Source organism: Prunus avium, chromosome 6 (assembly GCF_965620075.1).
Source record: "Prunus avium chromosome 6, drPruAviu1.hap1.1, whole genome shotgun sequence".
Classification (NCBI taxonomy): Eukaryota; Viridiplantae; Streptophyta; class Magnoliopsida; order Rosales; family Rosaceae; genus Prunus; species Prunus avium.
Genome location: NC_142289.1, coordinates 9,023,664 through 9,049,534, shown reverse-complemented (window position 1 = coordinate 9,049,534; position 25,871 = coordinate 9,023,664). Strand labels below are relative to the sequence as shown.

The window sequence follows — 25,871 nt, the reverse complement described above, 5'->3', positions numbered from 1 at the left end:
GCTGCACAAAAGGAATGGAGTCTGTACCAATTGGATGTGAAGTCTGCCTTCTAAATGGCATTCTAAAGGAGGAAGTCTATGTTGAACAGCCACAAGGCTATGTTCAAGAGAATACATAAACCAAAGTGTACAAGTTGAACAAGGCCCTATATGGACTGAAACAAGCCCAAAGGGCTTGGTATGATTAGATAGACGCTTACTTCAACAATGCAGGATTCAAAAAGAGTTCTAGTGAAGCTACTCTCTATGTCAAAACTAATGACACTTCAGGTATTATTATTGTCTCACTTTATGTAGATGATATTATATATACTGGTAGTTGTCCTAAAATGCTTAAGGAATTTAAGCAGGATATGATGCAACACTATGAGATGACAGACTTAGGGTTGTTGAATCACTTTCTTAGCATGGGAGTGATACATTTTTATCCATCAAAAGAAATATGCACTGAAACTTCTTGAGAAGTTTGGAATGAAGGACTGCAAGTCAATAGCAATTCCACTTGTGGTGAATGAGAAACTGTGCAAAGAAGATGGAAGTGAAGCAGCAAGTGAGAGTGAATATCAACAGATAGTAGGGAGCTTGCTCTATTTGACTGCCACAAGACCAGATGTAATGTTTGCATCTAGCCTGCTTGCTAGATTCATGCACAATCCCACAAAGAAACACATGGGAACTGCCAAAAGAGTGCTAAGATACATACAAGGCACCACTGATTTTGGCATTGAATTTGTGAAAGGAAAAACAACTACTCTAATAGGGTATTGTGACAGTGATTGGGCAGGAAGTGAGGATGATATGAGAAGCACCTCAGGATACGCTTTCACACTAGGCTCAGGCATGTTTTCTTGGGCTTCCATCAAGCAAAACACAGTGGCTTTGTCCACAGCAGAAGTTGAGTATGTGAGTGCTGCAGAAGCTACTTCACAGGCTAAGTGGCTAAGATTTGTGCTTGAGGATTTTGGTGAAGAACAAGTAGAAGGTACACCAATCCTATGTGACAACACCTCTGCTATTGCAATGGCAAGGAATCCAGTTCATCATCAGAAAACAAGACATATCAGTCGGAAATTCCATTTCATAAGGGAAGCTATTCAAGCAAAAGAAATTGAGCTGATCTACTGCAAGACAGAAGATCAAATAGCAGATATTCTGACCAAGGCTCTACCTAAGGATCGTTTTGTTAGTTTAAGAAGCCTCCTTGGTGTGAAATCAGCTAAAGGATTAGAAGGGAGTGTTGGAATGTAATCCTGCAGCTGCTTTCTTACAGCCGAAGCTACCAAGCTCTATTTCTATTCTTTTATGTTTATTTTATATGTGATAAAATTAGAACCTTTGGATCATAGTCCAGGTGGATTCTCTAGCTTAGATTTGGGATGACAAGTGTAAGCACTTCATAGGGTAACAGCTGTAATTTGGTTAGAGAAGAATCTTCCTTCTCTCTCTCTACCGAGCACACTATGTAAGCTAACTGTTTGTGAAAATGCAATACAACAGTCCCTTCTCATTTTTCTCTCTTCCTCTCTGCAAAATCTCCATCTGCATAAGGCTAAAATATACAAACAACCTAAAATACTAACAGTATACAGATGATAACGTGATCATCAAAATATTTTTCAAACCCAAAAATGTATTTCGTGAAAATATAAGGATGTAAACCAAAATTTGCCATCAAATTTTGACTTATATAGTGAGAAAGAATACGTATGCCGCTACGTGAGAGATGGAATGAATTGGACGTACATCTTTACGTTTTGGAAAATTCTTAGGCCTTTTAAGGGAAGTAGGCCCCACTGTGTTTGCCTTGTGGCTTGCTTTTGTTTCCACCAGGTGGACAGTGTGCTTTTGCATATTCACTGACGTAATGAAAGCTCAAAAGACCTAATAACAGCGTGTGGTCATCGTATCATCCTCGTCAGCCGCACAAGAATGCTTCACCAAAAATGACATCGTTTTGGTCAACCGTCCTCGCTTGCTCGTAGGCAAGCACTTAGCCTACAACAACACCACCATCGGGCACGGCCCAATACGGCGACCACTGTCGCAACCTCCGCCGCATTGGGGCCATCGAGATCTTCTCAACCTCTTGACTCAACGCATTGTTGAACGTCAGAAAGGACGAAGTCAAACACTTGCTACTCAAACTTTCACAAAACGCACGTGACGATTTTGCGAAGGTGGAGCTCAAATCCATGTTTCCGGATCTCACTTTAGTCAAACAATATGGGTAGAATATTTTCAGATATATTTCATTCTCCGAAAGGAGGTATTTATAATACAGGTTACAAACCCTAGTAGGGTTTAATTAGGAAATAAGTGGAATCCTAATTACATAATATCTATACAAAAGGAAAAATAAATAAAACCCAAATAGAATAGGATATATTCTACTCGCCAACACTCCCCCTCAAGTTGGAGCAAAGACGTCACGCATGCCCAACTTGTCAAGCGAGTTGAGAAAGATACTTGTAGAAACAGCTTTCGTAAGAACATCAGCTAACTGATACTCTGAACGGATGAAGGGGAAGGACACAATCTCCGCATCCAACTTTTCGTTAATGAAATTTCGATCAACCTCCACATGTTTTGTACGGTCATGTTGTACAGGATTATGAGCAATTGCAATCGCAGCCGTATTGTCACAATATAAATCCATGGGTTTATTAGGCCCAAAACCAAGGTCTTTCAACAATCTCCTCAACCATAATAACTCAGATACACTATGGGCCATTCCCCGATACTCGGCCTCAGCACTAGATCTAGACACCACCTTTTGTTTCTTGCTCCTCCACGTAACAAGATTGCCACCCACAAACATAAAATACCCAGATATCGAACGCCTATCTGTGGCTGAACCTGCCCAATCATCATCTGTATACCCTTCTACATTCGTATGGCCATACTTGGAGAAAATTAACCCCTTGCTAGGAGTTACTTTCAGATACCTTAAAATACGAGTCACAGCCCCCATATGATCCACACTAGGAGAGTGCATAAACTGACTCACTATATTTACAGCATACGCAATGTCCGGACGGGTATGAGCTAAATAAATCAATTTCCCCACAAGTCGTTGATAACGTTCTTTATCAGTCGGAACTTGATCGGGATATATCCCCAACTTATGATTCTGCTCACTAGGGGTATCAATTGGTTTACAATCTAACATTCCAGTTTCTGCAAGTAAATCCAAAACATACTTTCTTTGGGATAGAAAAATACCATGTTTAGATCTGGCAACTTCAATCCCAAGAAAATACTTTAAATCACCCAATGATTTCATCTCGAACTCAGAAGCCAGATACTTCTGAAGACTCTGTATCTCCACATGATCATCTCCAGTCACAATCATATCATCAACATAAATAATTAAAGCCGTCAATTTACCTTTATGACGCTTCAGAAACAAAGTATGATCAGAGTTACTTTGCACATACCCAAACTTCTTCATGGATGCAGCAAATCTTCCAAACCACGCTCTTGGAGACTGCTTTAATCCATACAAGGATTTCCGTAGCTTGCACACCACACCCTCCTTAGAAGTCACAGGGATACCCGGCGGAGGATCCATATATATTTCTTCCTTGAGGTCACCATGGAGGAATGCATTTTTGACATCAAATTGTAGCAGCGGCCAGTCACGGTTAGCAGCTAAGGATAAGAGTACGTTTACAGTGTTGAGCTTAGCTACTGGAGCAAAAGTCTCTGTGTAATCCACTCCATATGTCTGAGTATACCCTTTTGCTACCAATCTTGCCTTATAACGGTCAATGGAACCATCAGCCTTGTGCTTCAAAGTAAACACCCATCTGCACCCAACTGCCTTTTTTCCTTTTGGTAAAGGAACTAACTCCCAAGTAGCATTCTTGTTCAAGGCTTCCATCTCAACATGCATTGCATCTCCCAGTTTTGATTAGAAAGAGCATCCTGCAACTTAGTTGGCACACATACACTAAATAATTGACACAAATATGATGCATATGACTTAGATAAACGATGAGTTGACATATAATGGTTAATGGGATATTTAGACTTGGCATGTATATCAGGGGAATATTGCACTTTAGGTTTCCCACGGGTAGTACGTGGGGGCAAAGAATAGGTAGGCACATCACTAGAAAGTACCTCATTATCACAACTTGATTGAGGCAATGGCAGGGCAGAGGGGGGTCTATTATCAATTTCATCTGTACGAGAGTCGCCAATATCACTGTTATGTCCTTCTGAGAGAGGCTCGAAAACACCAATAATTTCGTCTGGCAACCGGTCGTGGCTTTCCTCACGACCGGTCGCGTCACTCGTATCGGTACTGTTGTCGCTCGTCGACGCGAGCGACCGGTCGCTTCCTATGTGCGACCGGTCGTTTTCATCACAGAGTCGTTGGCGACCGGTCGCGTCTTCCCTGCGACCGGTCGCTTCCTGTTCGCCAGAAATTCCTTCTTCAGGTCCAAAAACTTCCATATTTTCTACTCCGAAACTCTTCAATTCACTCCCCCTCTCCCCCTGAATTGAAGAGGAGGGAGAGACATAGTAGGGTACTTCTTCATGAAAAGTAACATCCAAAGTGACATGTACCTTCTGAGTAGGCGGGTGATAACACTTATAACCCTTCTGAGTAGTAGAATAACCAATGAAGACGCAGCGGAGAGCATAAGGATCAAGTTTACTCCGTTGATGGGAGTAGACGTGAACATACGCAACACACCCAAACACCTTCGGAGGTAACTTAGAGACCGAAACCGGAGGAGTAAGAGCACACAACACATCAAGTGGAGTCTTGAAATCAAGAACCCGACTAGGAGTACGGTTAATCAAGTAGGCCGCGGCCAAGACACCATGTCCCCAAAGATAATGAGGAACAGACATATCCAACATAGGAGAGCGGGCAACTTCAAGTAACTGACGATTCTTCCTTTCAGACACGCCATTCTGTTGAGGAGTGAATGGAGTGGTGGTTTGGTGAATGATACCGTGATCACGAAAGAACTGATTCAATGTATGATTCACATATTCACCGCCATTATCGGTTCGAAAAACTTTAACATGAGCATGAAACTGAGTAGACACCATGGCACAAAAAACAGGGAGAATATAGGCAACATCATGTTTATTCTTCATCAAATACACCCATGTTAAGCGAGTGCAGTCATCAATAAACGTAACAAACCAACGGAAACCATTTGAAGTCACACGAGCAGGACCCCATACATCAGAATGGACTAACTCAAAAGGCAAGGCAGCTTTATTATTACTTAAGGGAAAAACAGTACGGTGACTCTTGGTCATTACACAAGTCTCACATTTGAAGCTAGACTCATCACAGGAGCGGAATAAAGATGGAAACAGACGCTTAAGGTAGCCAAATGACGGGTGTCCCAAGCGACGATGCCATAACCAAATTTGCTGTTTGTCTTTGACACTGCAACGTTGAACAATATTAACGACACGATCACGAACTGGTGCAGAAGGTAATGTCAAATAATACAACCCCCTCTATCCGTTTACCATGCCCAATCACCTCGTGAGTCTTGAGATCCTGAAAAGAGCAATGGGTAGGATATAAAGTAGCAGAAGCATTAAGTGTATCAAGTAAGCGACCAACAGATAACAAGTTACAATGGATATTGGGAACTAATAACGCACGAGACAAGGACAGAGTTGGGGTGAGAGAAATAGTGCCCTCGCCAGTAATTGGAGAGGGCAAACCATTAGCACTAGTTATATATGGGTCACGGGTGTTACTAGACAACTCACCAAAAAATTTAGCATTATAAGTCATATGATCAGAAGCACCAGTGTCAATTATCCAAGTATTAGAGCCAGTACCTGGAATAGAGTCAGAAACACGCAAATTTGCAGAAGCAGCAGCAGCACCAACAATGGAATTATCACCCATGATTGTAGCAGAAACTCAACAAATCACGCAGGGTATACAACAGATCACAGCACAGACACAAATATGGCAGATGCACGAAGACAACAGAGGCACAAACACAGTAGAGGCAGATGCACGAACACAGTAGAGGCACAAACACGACAGAGCACACAGCGGAACACGGCAAAGGCACAGACACAAGAACCCTAAAAGAAATTAGGGCACACAGTAGAACACGAGTGGGCACAACACACACATGTCACCAGAAAGTCGGCTCTGATACCAAGTCAAACAATATGGGTAGAATATTTTCAGATATATTTCATTCTCCGAAAGGAGGTATTTATAATACAGGTTACAAACCCAAGTAGGGTTTAATTAGGAAATAAGTGGAATCCTAATTACATAATATCTATACAAAAGGAAAAATAAATAAAACCCAAATAGAATAGGATATATTCTACTCGCCAACAACTTTTAACGTCATAATGAGAATGGTGGCCGGGAAGAGGTACTACGGGGAGGACCAGTCGGTGGACAAAGAGGAGACCAGGCAATTCAGAGAGATCATGCAGGAGATTTTTGCTTATGCTGGGGCAGGGAACCCGGCGGACTTCTTGCCTATTTTGAATTAGGTCGGGAGTGTACATGGGTATGAAAAGAAGGTGATGAAGCTTGCTAGGAAGATGGATGCTTTCTTGCAAGGTCTCATTGATGAGCACAGGAGCAAAGGTAGAAATGGAAGTACAATGATTGACCATTTGCTTTCTCTGCAGGAGTCACAACCTGAGAATTACAGTGACCAAACTATCAAGGGGCTTATTCTGGTAAGTCCAAAACCACATCTCATGGTCACACACATTTAAATTTGGTTCATGTTTTTCATGGTCTCCTCTTCTTTATTTATTAACACTCAAAGAGTAAATATTTACAGATCATGTTGTTGGCGGGTACTGACACATCAGCAGTGACACTAGAATGGGCCATGTCCAATTTGCTTAACCATCCGGATGTGCTAAAAAGGGCAAGAGCTGAACTCGATGCTCAAGTAGGCCAAGAACGCTTGGTGGAGGAACATAATATCTCTAAACTGCCCTTTCTTCAAAGTATCATCTCCGAGACTCTTCGATTGTACCCAGCTGCCCCAATACTACTACCACATTTTTCATCAGACGATTGCATTATTGGGGGATTCGACGTGCCACGTGGTACAATGGTATTGGTCAATGCATGGGCCATACATAGAGATCCAAAGTTGTGGGATGATCCTGAAACACTACTACAAAAAACACTTTGCGCGACGAAATAAGTTTGTTGCGCAAAGTACAATTTCGTCGTGCAAAGTTTGCGCGACTAAATTTTGGTCGCGCAAGTTCTGTCGCGCAAAGATCGTCAAGAAAGGGTTTGCGCGACGAAATATATTCTTTGTCGCGCAAAGCCACTTTGCGCAACGAATGATAAGACTTTGCGCGACGAACACTAACGTCGCTCAAAGCTACTTTGCGCGACGAATCTTAACCACTTTGCGCGACGAATTCTAACCACTTTGCGCGACGAATACTAACTACTTTGCGCAACGAATATTATCTACTTTGCGTGACGAATAATATCTACTTTGCGCGACGAATCCTAATGTCGCGCAAATCTTTGCTTGACGAAATATTCAATTTTTTTTTTAATTTTTGTTTTAAAATTTTTTTTAATTAAAATAAACTAATTTAATAGTTTGGGCGATGAAATATTTTGTCGCGCAATGTTTTTGACATTTTGTTTTATTATTTCTCTTATATCAATTTCATTATATTAATTTTTTTCAAATTTTTACTTTTTAAATTTAATTTTATTGTATGAATTTTTTTTTAATTACTTTAATTTAAATTGACATATTCAAAATAAAATTACATATGAAAAATAGTGGTCAAATTATCCAATATATATAATATTCAAAATGTACACATAAATTAACAAAATACAATAATAAAATCTACAAGCCTATTGTGGTGGTAGTGGCGGAGGATTCCCAAATTATCCTCAACTTTAGCCGTAAAAGTCTCGACGATTCCCTACAAAAAAAAAAAAAAAATATTGTCAAATAACAAAAAAATAACATAAAATAATAGCAAAAAATTGTCATAAACTCAAAACTAACTCCAAAAACACATATTAATGAAAAAAAATTTAAAATTTGGAGAGAATATACCTTTTGGCAAGATTTTGAGTGAGTGAGAATGAGAGAGGGAGAAGTGAGTGTGAGAGAATTTGAGAAGATAGTGAGAGAGAGAGATGAAAGAGTGAGTGAGAGTGAGAGATGATGAAAAGAGAGATAAGAGAGTGAGTGAGAGTGAGAGATAGTGAAGAGAGAGATGAGAGATTAAGTGAGAGGAGTGAGTGTGAGAGAAATGGTAGGATTTGGGGAGAGGGAAAGAGAGAGGAGAGGTAAGAGTAGAAGACATTGAGAAAATGGTGGAGGAGTTATTTTGGTTTTAAAAGCCGTATCACTTTGTGCGACGAAATAATATATTGGTCGCGCAAAGTCTCGAAAAAAAATTTTAAAAAAAAATTCTCATTTTTGGTGCGCGCCCAAATTTTTAGGGTTTTGCGCGACGAATTTTTGGTCACTCAACGTTTTGCGCGACCAAAATATTCCCGCGTCCCATTTTTGGTACCGCCCAAAATTTTAGAGTATACTTTGCGCGACGAAACATTATATATTGGTCGCGCAAAGTCGTAATTTTTTTTTTTAAAATTCCCATTTTTGGTACCCGCCAAAATTTTAGAGTATACTTTGCGCGACGAAACATTATATATTGGTCGCGCAAAGTCGTAATTTTTTTTTTTAATTCCCATTTTTGGTACCCGCCCAAATTTTTAGAGTATACTTTGCGCAACGAAACCTTATATATTGGTCGCGCAAAGTCGTAATTTTTTTTTTAAAATTTCCCATTTTTGGTACCTGCCCAAAAGTTTTAGAGTATACTTTGCGCGACGAAATATTATATATTGGTTGCGCAAAGTTGTAAAGTTTTTTAAAAAAAATTCCTTTTTCTTTTTTGCCCTCCCAAATTTTTAGAGTATACTTTGCGCGATTAAACACTATATATTGGTCGTGCAAAGTCGTAATTTTCTTTTTTTAAATTCCCATTTTTGGTACCCGCCCAAATTTTTAGAGTATACTTTGCGCGACGAAATACTATATATTGGTCGCGCAAAGTCTTAAAAAAAATTTAAAGCTACTAATAAATATACATACTATTCAATTTCTTAAGTGTTATACGTACAAAATAAACAAATTTAAAGCTACTCAATGATCCAACCGTCAAACTTGTTTGTTTATACTTCGAGATCATATACACCAAAATTCAGAAAAAAAATAAACATTAAGAGATCAATTAATGGGACAAAACATTTCGACGGTTATAAAAGAAAAATCAAGATTTAACGGTTATTTCAACTCTGATTTTGATGATTTTTTACAGCTACACTCTTTGACCCTATATGAATACAATGACTGCATTTGATCGTCAATTTAAAATATTTACACTAGTAGATACCACAAAATCTTATGTTATATTTAATAAAAGTATAAATAAACTCTTAATTGTTAGTGAATATATTGTTTTGATGGGATATGTATTCTATGAAACTATTTTCAACAATCCAACCGTCAAATTTGTTTGTTTATACTTTGAGATCGTATACCCCAAAGATCAGAAAAAATAAACGTTCAGAGATCACGTAATGGGACAAAACTGTTCGATGGTTATAAACAAAAATCACGATTTAACGGTTATTTTAACTCTGATTTTGATGATTTTTTACAGCTACACTCCTTGACCCTATATGAATATAATGACTCAATTTGATCTTCAATTTAAAATTTTTACACTAGTGGATACCACAAAATCTTATGTTGTATTTAATGAAAGTATAAATAAACTCTTAATTGTTAGTGAATATATTGTTTTGATGGCATACGCATTCTACGAAACTAGTTTCAATGATCCAACCGTCAAACTTGTTTGTTTACACTTCGAGATCATATACGCCAAAAATCGGAAAAAGTAAACATTCAGAGATCAAGTAATAGGACAAAACTTTTCGACGGTTATAAACGAAAAATCATGATTTAACGGTTATTTCAATTCTGATTTTGATGATTTTTTACAGCTACACTCCTTGACCCTATATGAATACAATGAACCAATTCGATCGTCAATTTAAAATATTTACACTAGTGGATACCACAAAATCTTATGTTATATTTAACAAAAGTATAAATAAACTCTTAATTGTTAGTGAATATATTGTTTTGATGGCATATGTATTCTATGAAACTAGTTTCAACAATCCAACCGTCAAATTTGTTTGTTTATACTTCGAGATCGTATACCCTAAAAATCAGAAAAAATAAACATTCAGAGATCAATTAATGGGACAAAACTTTTCGATGGTTATAAACAAAAATCACGATTTAACGGTTATTTTAACTCCGATTTTGATGATTTTTTTACAGCTACACTCCTTGACCCTATATGAATACAATGACTCAATTTGATCTTCAATTTAAAATATTTACACTAGTGGATACCACAAAATCTTATGTTGTATTTAATCCAACCATCACACTTGTTTGTTTATACTTCGAGATCATATACGCCAAAAATCGGAAAAAATAAACATTCAGAGATCAAGTAATAGGACAAAACTTTCGACGGTTATAAACGAAAAATCACGATTTAATGGTTATTTCAATTTCGATTTTGATGATTTTTTACAACTACACTCCTTGACCCTATATGAATACAATGAACCAATTCGATCGTCAATTTAAAATATATATTTTCTAACAAAAACCCAATCCGAACTACAATAATATATTTTTCTAACAAAATAATTTTTTTATTTTATTTATTTTTGTAAAGACTTTGCGAGACGAAGATTATTATTTCGTCGTGCAAAGTCATCCAAAAAATTTTAAAAATAATTTTTTATTTATTTATTTTTGTAAACACTTTGCGGGACGAAGATTATTATTTCGTCGCGCAAAGTCATCCAAAAATTTTTAAAAATAATTTTTTATTTTTGTAAAGACTTTGCGAGACGAATGACACTTCGTCGCGCAAGACTTTGTGCACCAAATTTTTGTCTTTCGTCACGCAAAGTCATGCATAGATTTTTAAAAATAATTTTTTATTTAATTTATTTTTGAAAAGACTTTACGAGACGAACCACACTTCGTCGCGCAAGACTTTGTGCACCGAATTTAAGTGTTTCGTCGCGCAAAGTTACTTTTCGCGACGATGCTTTGTCGTCGCGCAAAGTGACTTTGTGCAACGATTTGTGTTTCGTTGCGCAAAATTTAGTCGCGTAAGACTTTGCGTGACGAAGTTTAATTTTCATCGCACAAAGTGACTTTGCGCGACGAATTCTATTTCGTCGCGCAAAGTTTGGTCGCGCAAGGGGTTTTTTTTACTAGTGAAAGCTTCATACCTGAGAGGTTTCGGAGTGGTGAGGATTTGTCACACCAACTGATGCCATTTGGACTGGGAAGAAGGTCTTGTCCGGGATCAGGCCTTGCCCAGCGTACGGTGGGCTTGACTTTGGGATTATTGATACAATGCTTTGATTGGATGAGAGTTAGTGAGAAGGAAATTGATATGGCCTAACAATGTCTAAACTTCTACCATTAGAAGTCATGTGTAAAGCACGCCGGTTTGATATCCAGAATTGCGAAGCATTATCATTGTGGGAAGTTATTTCAATTTGTACGTTGTATGTCATAACGAGTATTTTCTTTGGGTCATGAATAAATTGAATCGGATATTTTCTGTAACTTGAACCAAATATTGTCATATGTACCCCCTTTATTGTTTTATTGTGTAATATATTGTCATATGGCAATGGGCTATATTATTTGGTAAACAATTTTGATGAATATATAACTTTGGTGACACTAAGATTTGTAATAAATCTCTCGCGTTGGGATGACTCCGGTTGTTCGAATAAAATTCTATCGCTTGTTATAAAAGATTAGTAATAAAACTAGTCCTGCTCATTTAAGGACTTGTGAGGACCTCTTCAATAAGGGCCGCTTAGATTAATCCAACAACATATATAGTTAGTATGTACTCTTAACCCTCACAAGTGCTCCTTGTTTCATTCAAAGAACCTTTTTAATTATTCTATCCCAAAAAAATTAAAAAATTAAAAATTATGGGACACGTTTGCAGCATCTTCTCCCCCTCATCCCCTTCCCCCTTCAATGGTTCGCAATCTCTTTCTCTTTGTCTCCTAACTTTATGATCTTCTATTGGAAAAAACTTACATGGATAGCACTATTTTGCTGCGTTATTGACCAGAAATAGCAAAAAGTGATCTTTTCTATTGGAAAAAAGTACTTTTTAGGTTATGTTATGTCATGGGCGGGGACTAATACATTGCCAATGACATTGGAATGGGCCATGTGTCATCTACTTAACCATCCGCACGTACAAAGGAAGGCCAGAACTGAATTGGATGCTCAACTTGACTAAGAACACTTATTGGATGACTAAATATATCTAAAATACCACATTTTGCATGTGCCTAGTGGCCCCGATGCTTGAACCACATTTTTCATATGATGAATGCACTACCGGTGGATTTGACATACCACGTGTTGGGTGGAAACACTCCAAGATTTTGTCGTTGATGAATTATGTGACGGCACAGTGAAACCAAAGAATTTTGGGATCTTTGATCCAATTCTCAAAAACTTCCTCCATATGTTGACACTTTTGATAATACTGCAGTGGCCCAAGCGATTCTACTCTATCCATTTTCACGAAATTCTGCTGGGAGAGAGAAAAATTCATTGAAATATGAATTCATGTTAAAACCCTAAAAAACATAAATATTATATCCATCTACGTTATAGATGAATTAGTAATACCCCATGACAGTGCTACGGTTACATTCAAGAAGTTTTTTCATATTTAGGGTCTAAATTTTTTGGGTTAAATATGAACTACAAGGAACCTTTCGGCTACTGTCACCCATTCACGTTAATCTAACTTGTATAGAAATGATAATGTGAATGTCCTCCAATGCTGCTATGTGAGGGTGGACTGAATTGGAGGGACGTACATCATTTACATTTTCGGCAAGGTCTTCGGCCTTTTAAGGGAAGTACGTCTCATTGTATTGTTTTGGCTTACTTTTGTTCAATATATATATATCCACCAGATGGGGACAATTCACTGCCGTACTCAAATCCAACACGCATTCGCTGATGTAGCTAGCTATTTTTGAAGAAATTATAGAATAGTACGTGATGAAAGCTATCAACCGACCTAATGAAAGGAAATAAAAAATTGTTGCAATTTGCACAATAATTGAATCTGCATCTTCTCTGACTAGCTAGAATCGAAGAGCACTGATCCCTTGTATAATTGTATTAGATTTCTGTATGGAAGAAGAGACATTGAGATTAGTGGTCTAAGACTAGAATTAAGAGTGCCATTGGTCAACACAATTTCCACCACATAAATGAGTCATATATTTCTACCTAAACCCCACCATGAAGTAATTGTTGAAAAAGAAAGACAATGCATGACAACCACAAGATAAGTTGGGTATTTGGTTTTGAATTGAAGAGGGGCCCTCAATCAAAATCTCAATTCGATTTCCCCTCCTCCAATATTATTAATATCGTAGAAGTCAAATTCTCTTAAATAGGATTTAATGTAATTAAACAATCAAATCCAAACGTCCGCATGTAATATTTGATCAGTTTCTTTTTTCCTCGTTTGCTATACAATAATAAGATGTATATAGTGCATTTTCCATACAAATGGAACGATAACTTTAAATGTTCTAGGTAAGATAACGTTATGGTTTTTTGTTTTTTTTGGTCATAGATAAAACTTTATAGTTCAAAACTCACAAGAAGTAGCTACCCACCCACCGTTGGAAGAATAAAGACCGTACGATTCTTATCATTACTTGGCCTACTCTCACGTCCCTACTCTTTATAAATACCACATCTTCCTCACTCAAACTCATTATACTTAATAATAGCTAGCAGCCATGGAACAACAACAGATCTTGTTCTACACATTTCTCTCCGTTATCTCAATCCTCTTCACTTTCAAGTTCTTTCTCCAAGAAAAACGACGACGTTACAAAAACCTCCCACGAAGCCCACTCTCTCTCCCAATCCTCGGCCATCTCCATCTCCTAAAGATCCCCATCCATCGAACCCTCCAACGCCTCTCACAAAATCACGGCCCCGTAATCTCTCTCTGGTTCGGCTCACAGCGTGTGGTTATAGTATCATCCTCGTCGGCCGCCCAAGAATGCTTCACCAAAAATGACATCGCCTTAGCCAACCGTCCTAGCATGCTTATAGGCAAGCACCTAGCCTACAACAACACCACCATCGCCACGTCCCAATACGGTGACCACTGGCGCAACCTCCGCCGAATTGGGTCCACCGAGATCTTGTCAACCTCCCGGTTAAACGCATTCTTGAACGTCAGAAAGGACGAAGTCAAACACTTGCTGCTTAAACTTTCAGAAAACGTACATGTTGATTTTGCGAAGGTGGAGCTCAAGTCTATGTTTTCTGAGCTGACATTCAACATCATAATGAGAATGGTGGCCGGGAAGAGGTACTACGGGGAGGATGCATCGGTGGACAAAGAGGAGGCGAGGCAGTTCAGAGAGATCATGAAGGAGGTTTTTGCTTATACTGGGGTAGCGAACCCGGTTGACTTCTTGCCCTTTTTGAATTGGGTTGGGAGTGAACGTGGGTATGAGAACAAGGTGATGAAGCTGGCTAGGAAGACGGATGCGTTCATGCAAGGTCTCATTGATGAACACAGGAGCAAGGATAAAAATGGTACCACAATGATTGAACATTTGCTTTCTCTGCAGGACTCACAACCCGAGCATTACAGTGACCAAATTATCAAAGGGCTTATTCTGGTTAGTCCAAAAGTCTTTATATTTCATGAATTTATTTTAGAGCATGGTTTGGTTACTTAAAGTTAATGAGGATCTCTCCTTAGAACAAATGAAATTTTGAGTCAAATTCCAAAAAAAGAAAAATTAAAGGAATTCAAAAGCAAAAAAAAGTTAAAGAAATTTGCTAATTGTCAAAATCCCATTTGTTTTGAGGAGCTCCTCCTCAATTTTAAGGACACATGTTTTGACATCGTGAGATACACTAAATCACATAGGGCATCGAGATGTTCAAAAATGACTTTCTCTAGCCACATGAAGTTTTATTTATAACACTTAAAGAATAAATATTTTCAGGACATGGTGCTGGCGGGTACTGAGACTTCAGCAGTGACACTAGAATGGGCCATGTCCAATTTGTTTAACCATCCGGACGTGCTAAAAAGAGCAAGAGCTGAACTCGATGCTCAATTAGGCCAAGAACACTTGGTGGACGAACATGATATCTCTAAACTGCCCTATCTTCAAAGTATCATCTCAGAGACTCTTCGATTGTACCCAGCGGCCCCAATACTACTACCACATTTTTCATCAGATGATTGTACTATTGGGGGATACAATGTACCACGCGGTACCATGGTATTGGTCAATGCATGGGCTATACATAGAGATCCAAAGTTGTGGGATGATCCTGAAAGCTTCATACCCGAGAGGTTTGGGAGTGGTGATGATTTGTCAAGCCAACTCATGCCATTTGGATTGGGAAGAAGGTCTTGTCCAGGATCGGGCCTTGCCCAACGTACGGTGGGCTTGACATTGGGATCATTGATACAATGCTTTGATTGGGCGAGAGTTAGTGCGAAGGAAATTGATATGACAGAAGGTAAAGGCTTCACAATGCCTAAAGTGATGCCATTAGAGGTAATGTGTAAAGCACGCCCGATTATCAACAAGGTTCTGATAGTTTGATCTAGCACTAATAATAATATAGATATTTATAATGATGGGTTTTGGGTATGTGTGTAATGATGGATTTTGGGTATGTTTATAAATGGGTTTTGAGTGTGTGTAATGATGAGTTTTGGGTATGTTTATAAAGTGTTTTGGGTGTAGGGTATTTTTATAATTTCAGCCCCCATTTTGGGTATTTTAGTGAAACTCCCTAATAATTTTGGGAATTATTTCAGTTGTATGTTTTATGTCATAGTGAGTATTTTATTTGGCAAGTAAATGCATCGATTGTCTCTGTTGTATCATTGTGAGTATATATATTCATGGAAGACTTTGGGTCATGAATAAATCGAATCGGTATTTCCTGTAATATCTTATCCCTTTTGTTGATTTATTGTGTAATATATTGTCATACGTACCTCACCACAAAGTTATTGGATATGAAGGACAATACATCACAATCAAAATTAGTTGAGGCATTTGGTTTGAATTGAAGAGGGGGTAGGAGTTGTTTTCTCACATCTTTTGAGGGTTAAACAATGACATTCAAAATTCTGACCTAAGTAAAATGGTTATTTTTTTCGATGATCTAAAATAGACTCCTACAATTTCTATTTTCTAAACATAAACCCATCAATCTTGAAATCTATGTATAAAACTCAAATTCAAACTGAAATGCCCCATGGGATATAAAAGGTCAGAGTACTCTTACATATTTACATTGTTTGCCACTAGACTTCATATAAGTTAACCCGACGGTTTTCAAACATGTCATTGGAGAACTCACAATGTCTAAAACTATGTCATTGGAAGTTATGTGTAAAGCGCGCTCCATTGTCAACAAGGTTATGATGACTTGATCTACAATTTAGGATTATGGTAAAGGAAATAAGATAATAAGATAATTAGAATATTCAACATATTAATTCAAAGAATAATAAAGACAAGTGCTTCACTTTAATACATATTTTTACTTTTAAGATAAGTCTTTTGTCTATTTATAGTTTTAATAAAGAAATGGGGAGCCATGGTAATTCAGAAGATATTTTGCCAAAATTTCGACTTTCAGATAAAATTTAAGTATATATATCTATCTATCTAGAGGTTTAGCCCGGTTTGGGGCGGAGCCATGCTACAAAATTCTAGGGGTGGGCATTATTACCGAAAACCCGACCGAACAGCCCGAATCAGACCGTTGGAGGTGGTTTGGTTCGGTTTTTATATTGAAAAATCAAAGAACCAGTAAAAAAACCGGCCTTGAATCGGGTTGGACCGATTTTAATTCACTGAAAACCGGACCGAACCGAATATTTTAATTATATATAATTTTTTAAATAAGAATACACGTGTCGCGGAATTATTCGTGGATGGTATGTCATTTCCTACTCCCTGCTACACCAGATCCGTTGAAACCCTAAAGATATGAATGACTTCGAATGTTTTTTTCATTGCGCCTCTTCTCTTCCTCTCAGTCACTCTCTCATCTCGCCCGCCTCAGCCTCTCTCTCCTCTCGCCCGCCTCTCTTAGCCGCTCTCAGTCTCACCTCCCTCAACTGTGTATTTCTGGTAATTTAATTTTCTATATTTTTTGTTCCTCTCAAGTTCTTTATTTTTTTCCAGATTTTTCTCACCCGATCTCTCACTCAGTCTCTCAGTCTCCCTCAGCCGGTTTCGCTCTATCTCTCTCTCAGCCACTCTCGCTCTCTCTCAGCGGCTCTCTCTCAGTCTCTCTCGATCTCTCTTAGTTTGATTTGAGGTATTAATATCAGTAAAATATTTTCATACTTTTGGCTAGACCATTTGTAACTTTTCTTACTTTAAATATCTTATCTTGTAGAAAAGATGAGGAAAAGCTGGCTTTCTCTGCACTTTTAAAGCTATCCAGATTCCCACAGGTAAAGGTTTCCAGAATAACTTTTGGCTACTATTGCTGCCATCTTGAGTAAGACAAGGCCGTGATATTTATAGGTTGTTGAACTTACTGAAAATCAACCAACTTAAATTTCTATTAGGTTATTGGATAGGGCATATAAAGCACAATCATGAACCCTTGGATCCTCTGTCATATTTCTATTAGGTTTCCAGATTTTTCTCACTCATTCTCTCACTCAGTCTCTCAGTCTCCCTTAGACGGTTTCGCCATATCTTTCTCTCAGCCACTCTCGCTCTCTTTCAGTGGCTCTCTCTTAGTCTCTCTCGATCTCTCTCCGTTTGATTTGAGGTATTAATATCAGTAAACCCTAATTAAAAAATTTAGGGATTTTACAATTTTTGTTAATTCTGCTTATGTGATCTGACTTTGTTGTGATTTTTGGTGGACAGAATTGATTTTGGGATCACAAAATTGATTTCTATGATTTTGGTAATTTCTAGTGTTGTAGTAATTTCGCGTAATTCATATGTTTACTAACTGTTTTTTCTTTCTTTGTGCAGAGGTGCAAATCTGATTTGAATATGAAACAACTCATAGAATTGTATGTGTATATGTAATGGAAATTTATTTGTTTTTATTTGGATTTTCTTTTGAACTTTGCAAATATGCAAATTGTGATTGAGATTACTCTCACAATTTGCTATGGACTGTAATAATAATTTCTTTATTTGGAGATGTGTGGTGGATGATGATTTGCTATGGTTTTAAGGTTTTTTTAAGTATTTGAGTGATGAAAACCTTAGATATGCAGAGTTGGAGAAATTGGAAAAACTATACAGGAACTGTCAAAACTTGAATTGTTGAAATCTGACCAAAAAAACCGAATGGGCCTGGAAAAGTTTATAAATAAAAAAAAAGCCTTCAATTGTGGCTTCTGTTGGGCCTTGGCAAATACCCGAACCGAACCAATCCGGCCCGCCCAATTCGATTTTCGACTTAACTCGAAAATGGGCCTAAAGAAGAAGTCCACGGTTTAGTATTTGGGCTTGCCGACAAGGCCTGATTCGGTGTGCGGTTTGGGCCCATAACCGACCCACCCGACCCGTGTGCAGCCCTACAAAATTCATTATTTTGGGTGACGGCGGTTTGGGGCTAAGACTTGTAAATTTATCATACAATCGTCTCGATAAGGAAGAAAAGGTGCATCATCTGCGGTTTGCGGCACTGTCGGCGTTGCCTTATTTTGCTTTTGTTCCATGTCTCTATTTGGTGGACAGTGGACAGTATCGCATGCAATATACAGAAGCCTATGTATGCATGGCGTACTCCCTGACGTCGGTGATAAACATGGCCTCACTAGCTGCACGTGATTGATCCAAAACACTTGCAATTTAAATTTGCACTCAAAATTACAATTTCCATATATATGCATATATAGATTAAGATAATTGACCAGTATAATATGTCCGTTCTCTTGAAGTTTGAATTCTCTAATTATATTAATTTAGAGTAATTTATAATGTTATTTATATAAAAAAAAAATTACAATTTTCAGTGTAACATGTATGTGATGTCATTGCTTTGATGAGGTAATTAATTCAAATGCACATAATACCCCATATATGGGTTTTACACTTGCCATAGAAATGTCAGTGGGTATAGCATGTCGACAAGTTCGAAACACCAGACACTCAATAAATATTTATGTAAACTCCCCACCCCAATTGCTTATACTGAAAAAAAAACTTGCTATAGAAATATTGCCAGCTAGCTTGCAACCATTTATGTAGCTAGTTTATAGTGCGAAACTCAAAAGAAGTATAAGCCAGCTAGCTTGCAACCATTTATAGACGAATAAAAATAGTCTCATCCTCCTCAGCCGTCCAAGAATGCTTCACCAAAAACGACATCGTCTTGGCAAACCGTCCTCGACTGATCATGGGCAAGTACATGAGTTACAACTACACTACCATCGCCGCCTCCCAGTACGGCGAACACTGGCGCAACCTCAGCCACATCGGCGCCATTGAGATCTTCTCCTCTACTCGGCTCAACACATTCTCCAACGTCAGGAAGGACGAAGTCAAGCACTTGCTACTCAAACTCTCACAAAACGCACATGACAATTTCTCTATGGTGGAGCTCAAGTCCATGTTCAGTGAGCTGACGTTTAACATCTTAATGACGATGGTGGCCGGGAAGAGGTATTACGGCGACGACGTGTCGTGTCGGTGGACAAAGAGGAGGTCAGGCAGTTAAGAGAGATTATGAAGGAGGTTTTTGCTCATGGTGGGGCAGCGAACCCCGCTGATTTTCTGCCTATTTTGAATTGGGTTGGGAGTAATGCTTATGAGAAGAGGGTTATGAAGTTGGCTAAGAGGACCGAACCGATGCGTTTTTGCAAGGGCTGGTTGATGAGCACAGGAGCAGGACTTCAAAGGGTGGAAATGGCAGCACAAGGATTGATCATTTGCTTTCTCTGCAGGAGTCGCAGCCTGAGTATTACACTGACCAAATTATCAAGGGGCTCATACTGGTTAGTCCAAAATTCTATCTCATGAATTTTTATTATTTTTTAAATCATAAAGTTTTGTTTTGTTTAATTTAATGAGTTTAGTGAGTTTTGTTTTGTTTATCAAGGGGCTCATACTGATTTCATATACCACGAGATACAATGGTATTCATCAATGCGTGGGCCATACATAGAGATCCAGAGTTATGGAGTGATCCTGAAAGCTTCAGGCCTGAGAGGTTTGAAAGTGGTGGAGACATGTCGTACAAGCTCATGCCATTTGGACTGGGAAGAAGGGCTTGCCCAGGAGCAGGGCTAGCCCAACGTGTGGTGAGCTTGACGTTGGGGTCTTTCGTACAATGCTTTGAGTGGGAGAGAGTTGGTGAAGAAGAGGTTGATATGACTGAAGGTAAAGGGCTTCCAATGCCTAAAGATGTGCCATTAAGGGCTATGTGTAAAGCACGCCCCATCATAGACGAAGTTATGAGATCTTGATCTATCTATGGAAATTATAATTAGAGACAGGGAAACTGCAAGACATGATTGGAGTGTTGTAATTCATGGATATTATTTTAACTATTTATCATGTGAGCAACGAAAGCTTTCGCATATAGAGTCAAATATAACTTACAATTATTATTAATGGACGTGGAGAGAGAGGAAATTTGAACTTTCCAAGATTAAGCAGATGGGTCACTACTAATTGCTAGATGAGGAGCCACATATTGCTTTGAGCTCTACTACCACGGCAAGTTGGGTGTGAAAGATCCAATCCAATCCACACAAACTGAACGATTCAATTTTAATTGATTTTGATGATTTGACGGATTGAATTGGATGCCTAATTTCCAAAACCAATATGATTGGATCGGATGGTGGATATGTTTATGAGGATCCAATCAAATCCAATCAAATCTAATTAGTTTCATGCTTATTTTACTCATTAGGTAATTTTCATTAAGAAGTTTTTTTATTCTGTATATAATGAAAAAAACCTTAATAGCCGTTCGATTCAGTATAAAGTTATTATTGGACTATTGGATTGAACCCCTCATTATAACCCCTTAATATATCCCCTTATTATAGAAACTTTCGTGTCATTCACTAGTTTGGTTTCGGCTCTATCAGGGATAGACTCATGTTTTGACAAACTGGGCTATGGTTTTTTTTATTCTTACAATTAGTATATTAAGGTTTAGCCAAGCCCAAATAGTCCACCCCTAAAGGTAAATTTAACCCAGCTCATATTGAAATTTTGGATCCGTCCTTGGACACTGTTGCATGCCATGCAAGCCTTGTGTGGATCACATATTGGCTGACGCATGCATTTTTTATATAATATATATTCCACGGTATATGAAATGAAATTTTGGATCTGTCCTTGGACACTGTTGCGTATATGTTAAAAAGAGAGAGGGCCTTGTAGCCATGCATGATGGTGGAAGATGTCAAACTCCATGTGAGGAAGAAAAGTGGAAATAAAAATATTTGACCTTTGAAATTAGTGGTTGGACATTTGAATACGATCCAGCACAATTTCCACTACATTGGTCATACCATGCTCATCTTTCCTCCTTTCTTCTCAATATGGAAATATTAAAATCAATCTCCCATTGAAAAAGAAAACAACTACTTGATGCTATTTGATTTTTCTTTCTTTTGATCAAATCCTTCATACTTTTCTTCTTTATATATTACTTGGGCGCACTACTCTCACGTCCATCCCTTTATATATAAATACCACATCTTTAGGCATTGTAAGCCCAAAGAAGCCATCTTCATATCCAAATACAAACCCAAACATATATCAAGCAAAACAAACTATGGATGACATCTTGTTCTACACATCCCTCACTCTTATCTTCATCCTATTTACCTTCAAGTTCTTGCTCCAACCAAACCGACGTCGTTACAAAAACCTTCCACCAAACCCACCTTCACTTCCAATCCTTGGCCATCTCCATCTCCTACGACCCCCCGTCCACAGAACCTTCCACCGCCTCTCCCAAAAATACGGCGCTGTTTTTTCACTCTGGTTTGGCTCACGTCGCGTGGTCATAGTCTCCTCACCGTCCGCAGTCGAAGAATGCTTCACCAAAAACGACATCGTTTTAGCCAACCGCCCTCGCTCGCTCATGGGCAAGCACTTTGGCTACAACCACACCACACTCGGCGCCTCCCCGTACGGCGACCACTGGCGCAACCTCCGCCGCATCGGCGCCACCGAGATCTTCTCCACCGCCCGACTCCAGACGTTCTCCGAGATCAGAAAGGACGAAGTCAAACACTTATTACTTAAACTCTCACAAAACGCACGTGACGGTTTTGCAAAGGTGGAGCTCAAGTCCATGTTCAATGAGCTTACCTTCAACATCATAATGACGATGGTGGCCGGAAAGAGGTACTACGGCGACGACGTGTCGGTCGACAAAGAAGAGGCCAAGGAGTTCAGGCAGATTATGAGCGATGCGTTCTCTTATGGCGGCGCAGCGAACCCAGCTGACTTTTTGCCGATTTTGAATTGGGTTGGGAGCGGTGGATATGAGAAGAAGGTGAAGACGTTGGCTAAGAGGACAGATGAGTTCTTGCAGGCTCTGATTGATGAGCACAAGAGTAAGGGTAAAAATGGTACTACAATGATTGACCATCTTCTTTCCCTGCAAGAGTCCCAGCCTGAATATTACAACGATCAAATCATCAAGGGCCTTATTCAGGTTAGTCAATAATTCTTCTCTCTCTCTCTCTCTCTCTCTCATGACAATGCATTAGATTTTTATGATACAAAAATTATAGTAGTCAAGTCAATAATAGTAGGTACAAGATAAGGAGAAAACGACAATATAATTGCAGAATTGATCGCATCATTAATGTGCCACGTGGCTATCCTATACATATAAGAATTTTCTAGGTGGAGGATTATATATTGGAACAGAATTTTCTTGACAATATAATAGTCAAAAAATATGGGTAGAATATTTTCAGATGTATTTCATTCCCCGAAAGGAGGTATTTATAATACAAGGTTAAAAACCCTAGTAGGGTCAAACTGGAAAAACAAGTGGAATCCTAATTACATAATATCTATATAAAAGGAAATAAAGAAAATAATATCTTAATAGAATAGGATATCTCTCGCTAACAATAATTGCATACAAATTAATTTTCAATTTGCATCTTCAGGTAATATTATTCGCTGGTACTGATACATCAGCCGTGACACTGGAATGGGCATTGTCTAATCTACTTAACAATCCGCACGTGTTAAAAAAAGCTAGAGCTGAGCTAGATGCCAAACTTGGCCAAGAAAACTTAGTGGATGAAGCAGACCTCTCTAAACTACCCTACCTCCAAAGTATAATTTCAGAGACCCTCCGTTTATGCCCAGCAGCTCCATTGCTAGTACCTCATTTTTCGTCCGATGACTGCACTATTGGAGGATTCGATGTGCCACGTGACACAATGGTATTGGTCAATGCATGGGCTTTGCATAGAGATCCTCAACTGTGGGATGATGCTGAAAGTTTCATGCCTGAGAGGTTTGAAAGTGGTGACGATTTGTCCCACAAACTCATGCCATTTGGGCTTGGAAGAAGGGCTTGCCCTGGAGTAGGCCTGGCCCAACGTGTGGTGGGGTTGACGTTGGGGTCACTAATTCAATGCTTTGATTGGGAGAGAATCAGTAAGGAGGAGATTGACATGGCTGAAGGTAAAGGACTCACCATGCCTAAAGTTGTTCCGTTGGAGGCTATGTGCAGAGCACGCTCGGTTATGACCAAGGTTCTATCTTGATCTGTGGATATATTACTTATAATTAATGTCGTAATAAAATAGGAAATTAGCTAAAAGACATGTATACTGGAGCATTGTAATTTTGAAGAAATATTTTATGTCTTCCAATAAATTCATTTAACTTCCTTTTGGGGCTTCATTCATTTCTCTCTTTCAATGTATGCAGAATTTATTTAACTAGTCATTATAGGTTTGTCACGAAAAAAAAGATTCCATGTTTTCTATAGGGGTGGTTGCGGTTTGGTAACCGCGAATTTTTGCCCAAACCGCAAACCGACCGACTATTTGCGGTATGGTGATTTTTGAAACCGCAAACCGACCGCGTTTTGCGGTTTACCGCACCGTAACTTAGCGGTTTAAAACCGCAAGTTCTTTTTGTGTCATAAAAATCCAACTTCTCAAGCATATATAAATTCACAATCTCCTCAACTTCTCAAGCATTCACAACCTAAAGAAAATTAAAGTTCAATTCCAAGCATTCCAATTAAAGTTAAACTTCTCAAGCATTCCAATTCCAAATTCTTTAAAGTTACAAACCAAAAGGAAAATGCAATGCAAAATGAATTAAAGTTACAACCCAAAAGAAAATCCAATTCAAAGTTAATTAAAGTTACAAACTAAAAGGAAAACGCAATGCACCAATGTTACAAACTAAAGTTACAAACTCAAGTGTTGGTGGTGGTGAGTGGATTTAAAGAACCCTATTGTGTTGTTTGAGCACCAATGCTATCTACAAATAAAATAACATAAGTTTAGTACATTTTATTATAAGAAGAAGCATAAATAACATGAGCATAAATAATGGGTGTGAATAGAAAATATTGTATGAAATATGTTGTATGAAATATATTTTACATATAATATAATATAGACAATATTATTTAAAATATATTTGCGGTTTGCGGTAACCGCAAGTTTTGAAAATCAAATACCGCAACCGCAACCGCAAATGCGGTTCGGTTCTAAATACCGCAAATGCGGTTCGGTTTACCGCGATTGCGGTTTCATTGCGGTAAATTATCGGTTGGTTTTTGCGGTTTTTCGGTTTTTCGGTATAAAATGCCACCCCTAGTTTTCTATGTCTATCATTTCTGTCTTTGATTGCTTTTCTCGTGAAATTAGGTTTCTTTATTGAGGTATTTAGTTATATACCCATTCAAAGCCTCTTTGTTATATTGTAAATGAACTTTGAGTGTGTTTCTAAAGTTTATTTTCATGTAGGGTTTGTTTTATAATTTGGGCCCATATATTGGGCATAATAGTGAAACTCCCTTGTTTTTACATATGTATATATATGTATAAGATATTAAATTTAAATTCTTTTTGTTCTTGAAAAAGCTATATGATTTTTTGTGTAGTTAATGGGACAATGTATTGTCATTGTTCCTTTCAAAAGAAAGTATATAATTTCGGTTATAATAGTAAGAAAGACACATTTACTGAAAAAAGAAAAGGATGGAAATAATGGCTATATATTAGGTATTCTTTCAAAATCATCTATGCAAAAAATCACTTGAATATGAATCCATTTTATGGATCCCAAGCCTCTATATTTAGCATCCACATATTTTAAAAAATCTTAACTATTTGATTAATCTAATGGAAATTAATTATTCCACTTCAGAATAGTTGTATTATATTTAAACTCACAATTTGCACTGTATCAAAGAACAAAGTGGCACCAAAACGGCAATACATAATCAGTATTTATTTTGGTAAATAGTAATGATGATATTGATAATGCATAAGCCAAAAACGGTTTTTTTTTCTTAGAGAAATGAGCCAAAAATGTTAATTACTTGATATCTAGCCTAAAAATTTATTGTGGTTCAATAATTTTCAATATTTTAATAGCAAGCAAAGCTTTGGGGTTTAGGGTTTAGGGGTTTAGGGCTTTTCCTTGTACTTATTTTCAAGGTCCTGCAAGT

General features: G+C 38.1%; 2 protein-coding genes, 1 long non-coding RNA gene and 2 pseudogenes across 6 annotated transcripts; all 5 read left to right on the top strand.

The window, feature by feature from the left end:
• Positions 1 to 1,020: 1,020 nt before the first annotated feature.
• Positions 1,021 to 12,589, top strand: LOC148293601 (cytochrome P450 81Q32-like; annotated as a pseudogene).
• Positions 12,590 to 13,913: 1,324 nt separating this feature from the next.
• On the top strand, positions 13,914 to 16,139 carry LOC110747317 (cytochrome P450 81Q32). The gene is made up of 2 exons (XM_088254030.1): positions 13,914 to 14,842; positions 15,176 to 16,139. The coding sequence occupies exons 1-2, from the start codon at positions 13,943 to 13,945 to the stop codon at positions 15,785 to 15,787; spliced, it is 1,512 nt and encodes a 503-aa protein (XP_088110156.1). The 5' UTR covers positions 13,914 to 13,942; the 3' UTR covers positions 15,788 to 16,139.
• A 1,034-nt stretch (positions 16,140 to 17,173) lies between these two features.
• Positions 17,174 to 18,377, top strand: LOC110771613 (uncharacterized). 4 transcript variants are annotated; one of them, XR_015836328.1, is made up of 5 exons: positions 17,174 to 17,335; positions 17,417 to 17,525; positions 17,607 to 17,990; positions 18,092 to 18,131; positions 18,203 to 18,377. It is a non-coding gene; the product is annotated as an uncharacterized LOC110771613 (long non-coding RNA). The 4 variants fall into 4 exon arrangements; XR_015836327.1 differs by having other exon boundaries at positions 17,607 to 18,131; XR_015836329.1 differs by having other exon boundaries at positions 17,607 to 17,664; positions 17,782 to 18,282.
• A 1,042-nt stretch (positions 18,378 to 19,419) lies between these two features.
• Positions 19,420 to 20,664, top strand: LOC148293600 (cytochrome P450 81Q32 pseudogene; annotated as a pseudogene).
• Positions 20,665 to 21,722: 1,058 nt separating this feature from the next.
• Positions 21,723 to 24,082, top strand: LOC110771615 (cytochrome P450 81Q32-like). Its single transcript, XM_088255659.1, has 2 exons — positions 21,723 to 22,868; positions 23,335 to 24,082. The coding sequence occupies exons 1-2, from the start codon at positions 21,978 to 21,980 to the stop codon at positions 23,941 to 23,943; spliced, it is 1,500 nt and encodes a 499-aa protein (XP_088111785.1). The 5' UTR covers positions 21,723 to 21,977; the 3' UTR covers positions 23,944 to 24,082.
• Positions 24,083 to 25,871: the final 1,789 nt, after the last annotated feature.

Excerpts from the sequence above, each read along its gene's own strand:
- LOC110747317 (XM_088254030.1), top strand. The coding sequence starts at position 13,943 with ATGGAACAACAACAGATCTTGTTCTACACATTTCTCTCCGTTATCTCA. Across the intron at positions 14,843-15,175 it reads TTATCAAAGGGCTTATTCTG|GACATGGTGCTGGCGGGTAC; the intron begins GTTAGTCCAAAA and ends AAATATTTTCAG.
- LOC110771615 (XM_088255659.1), top strand. The coding sequence starts at position 21,978 with ATGGATGACATCTTGTTCTACACATCCCTCACTCTTATCTTCATCCTA. Across the intron at positions 22,869-23,334 it reads TCATCAAGGGCCTTATTCAG|GTAATATTATTCGCTGGTAC; the intron begins GTTAGTCAATAA and ends TTGCATCTTCAG.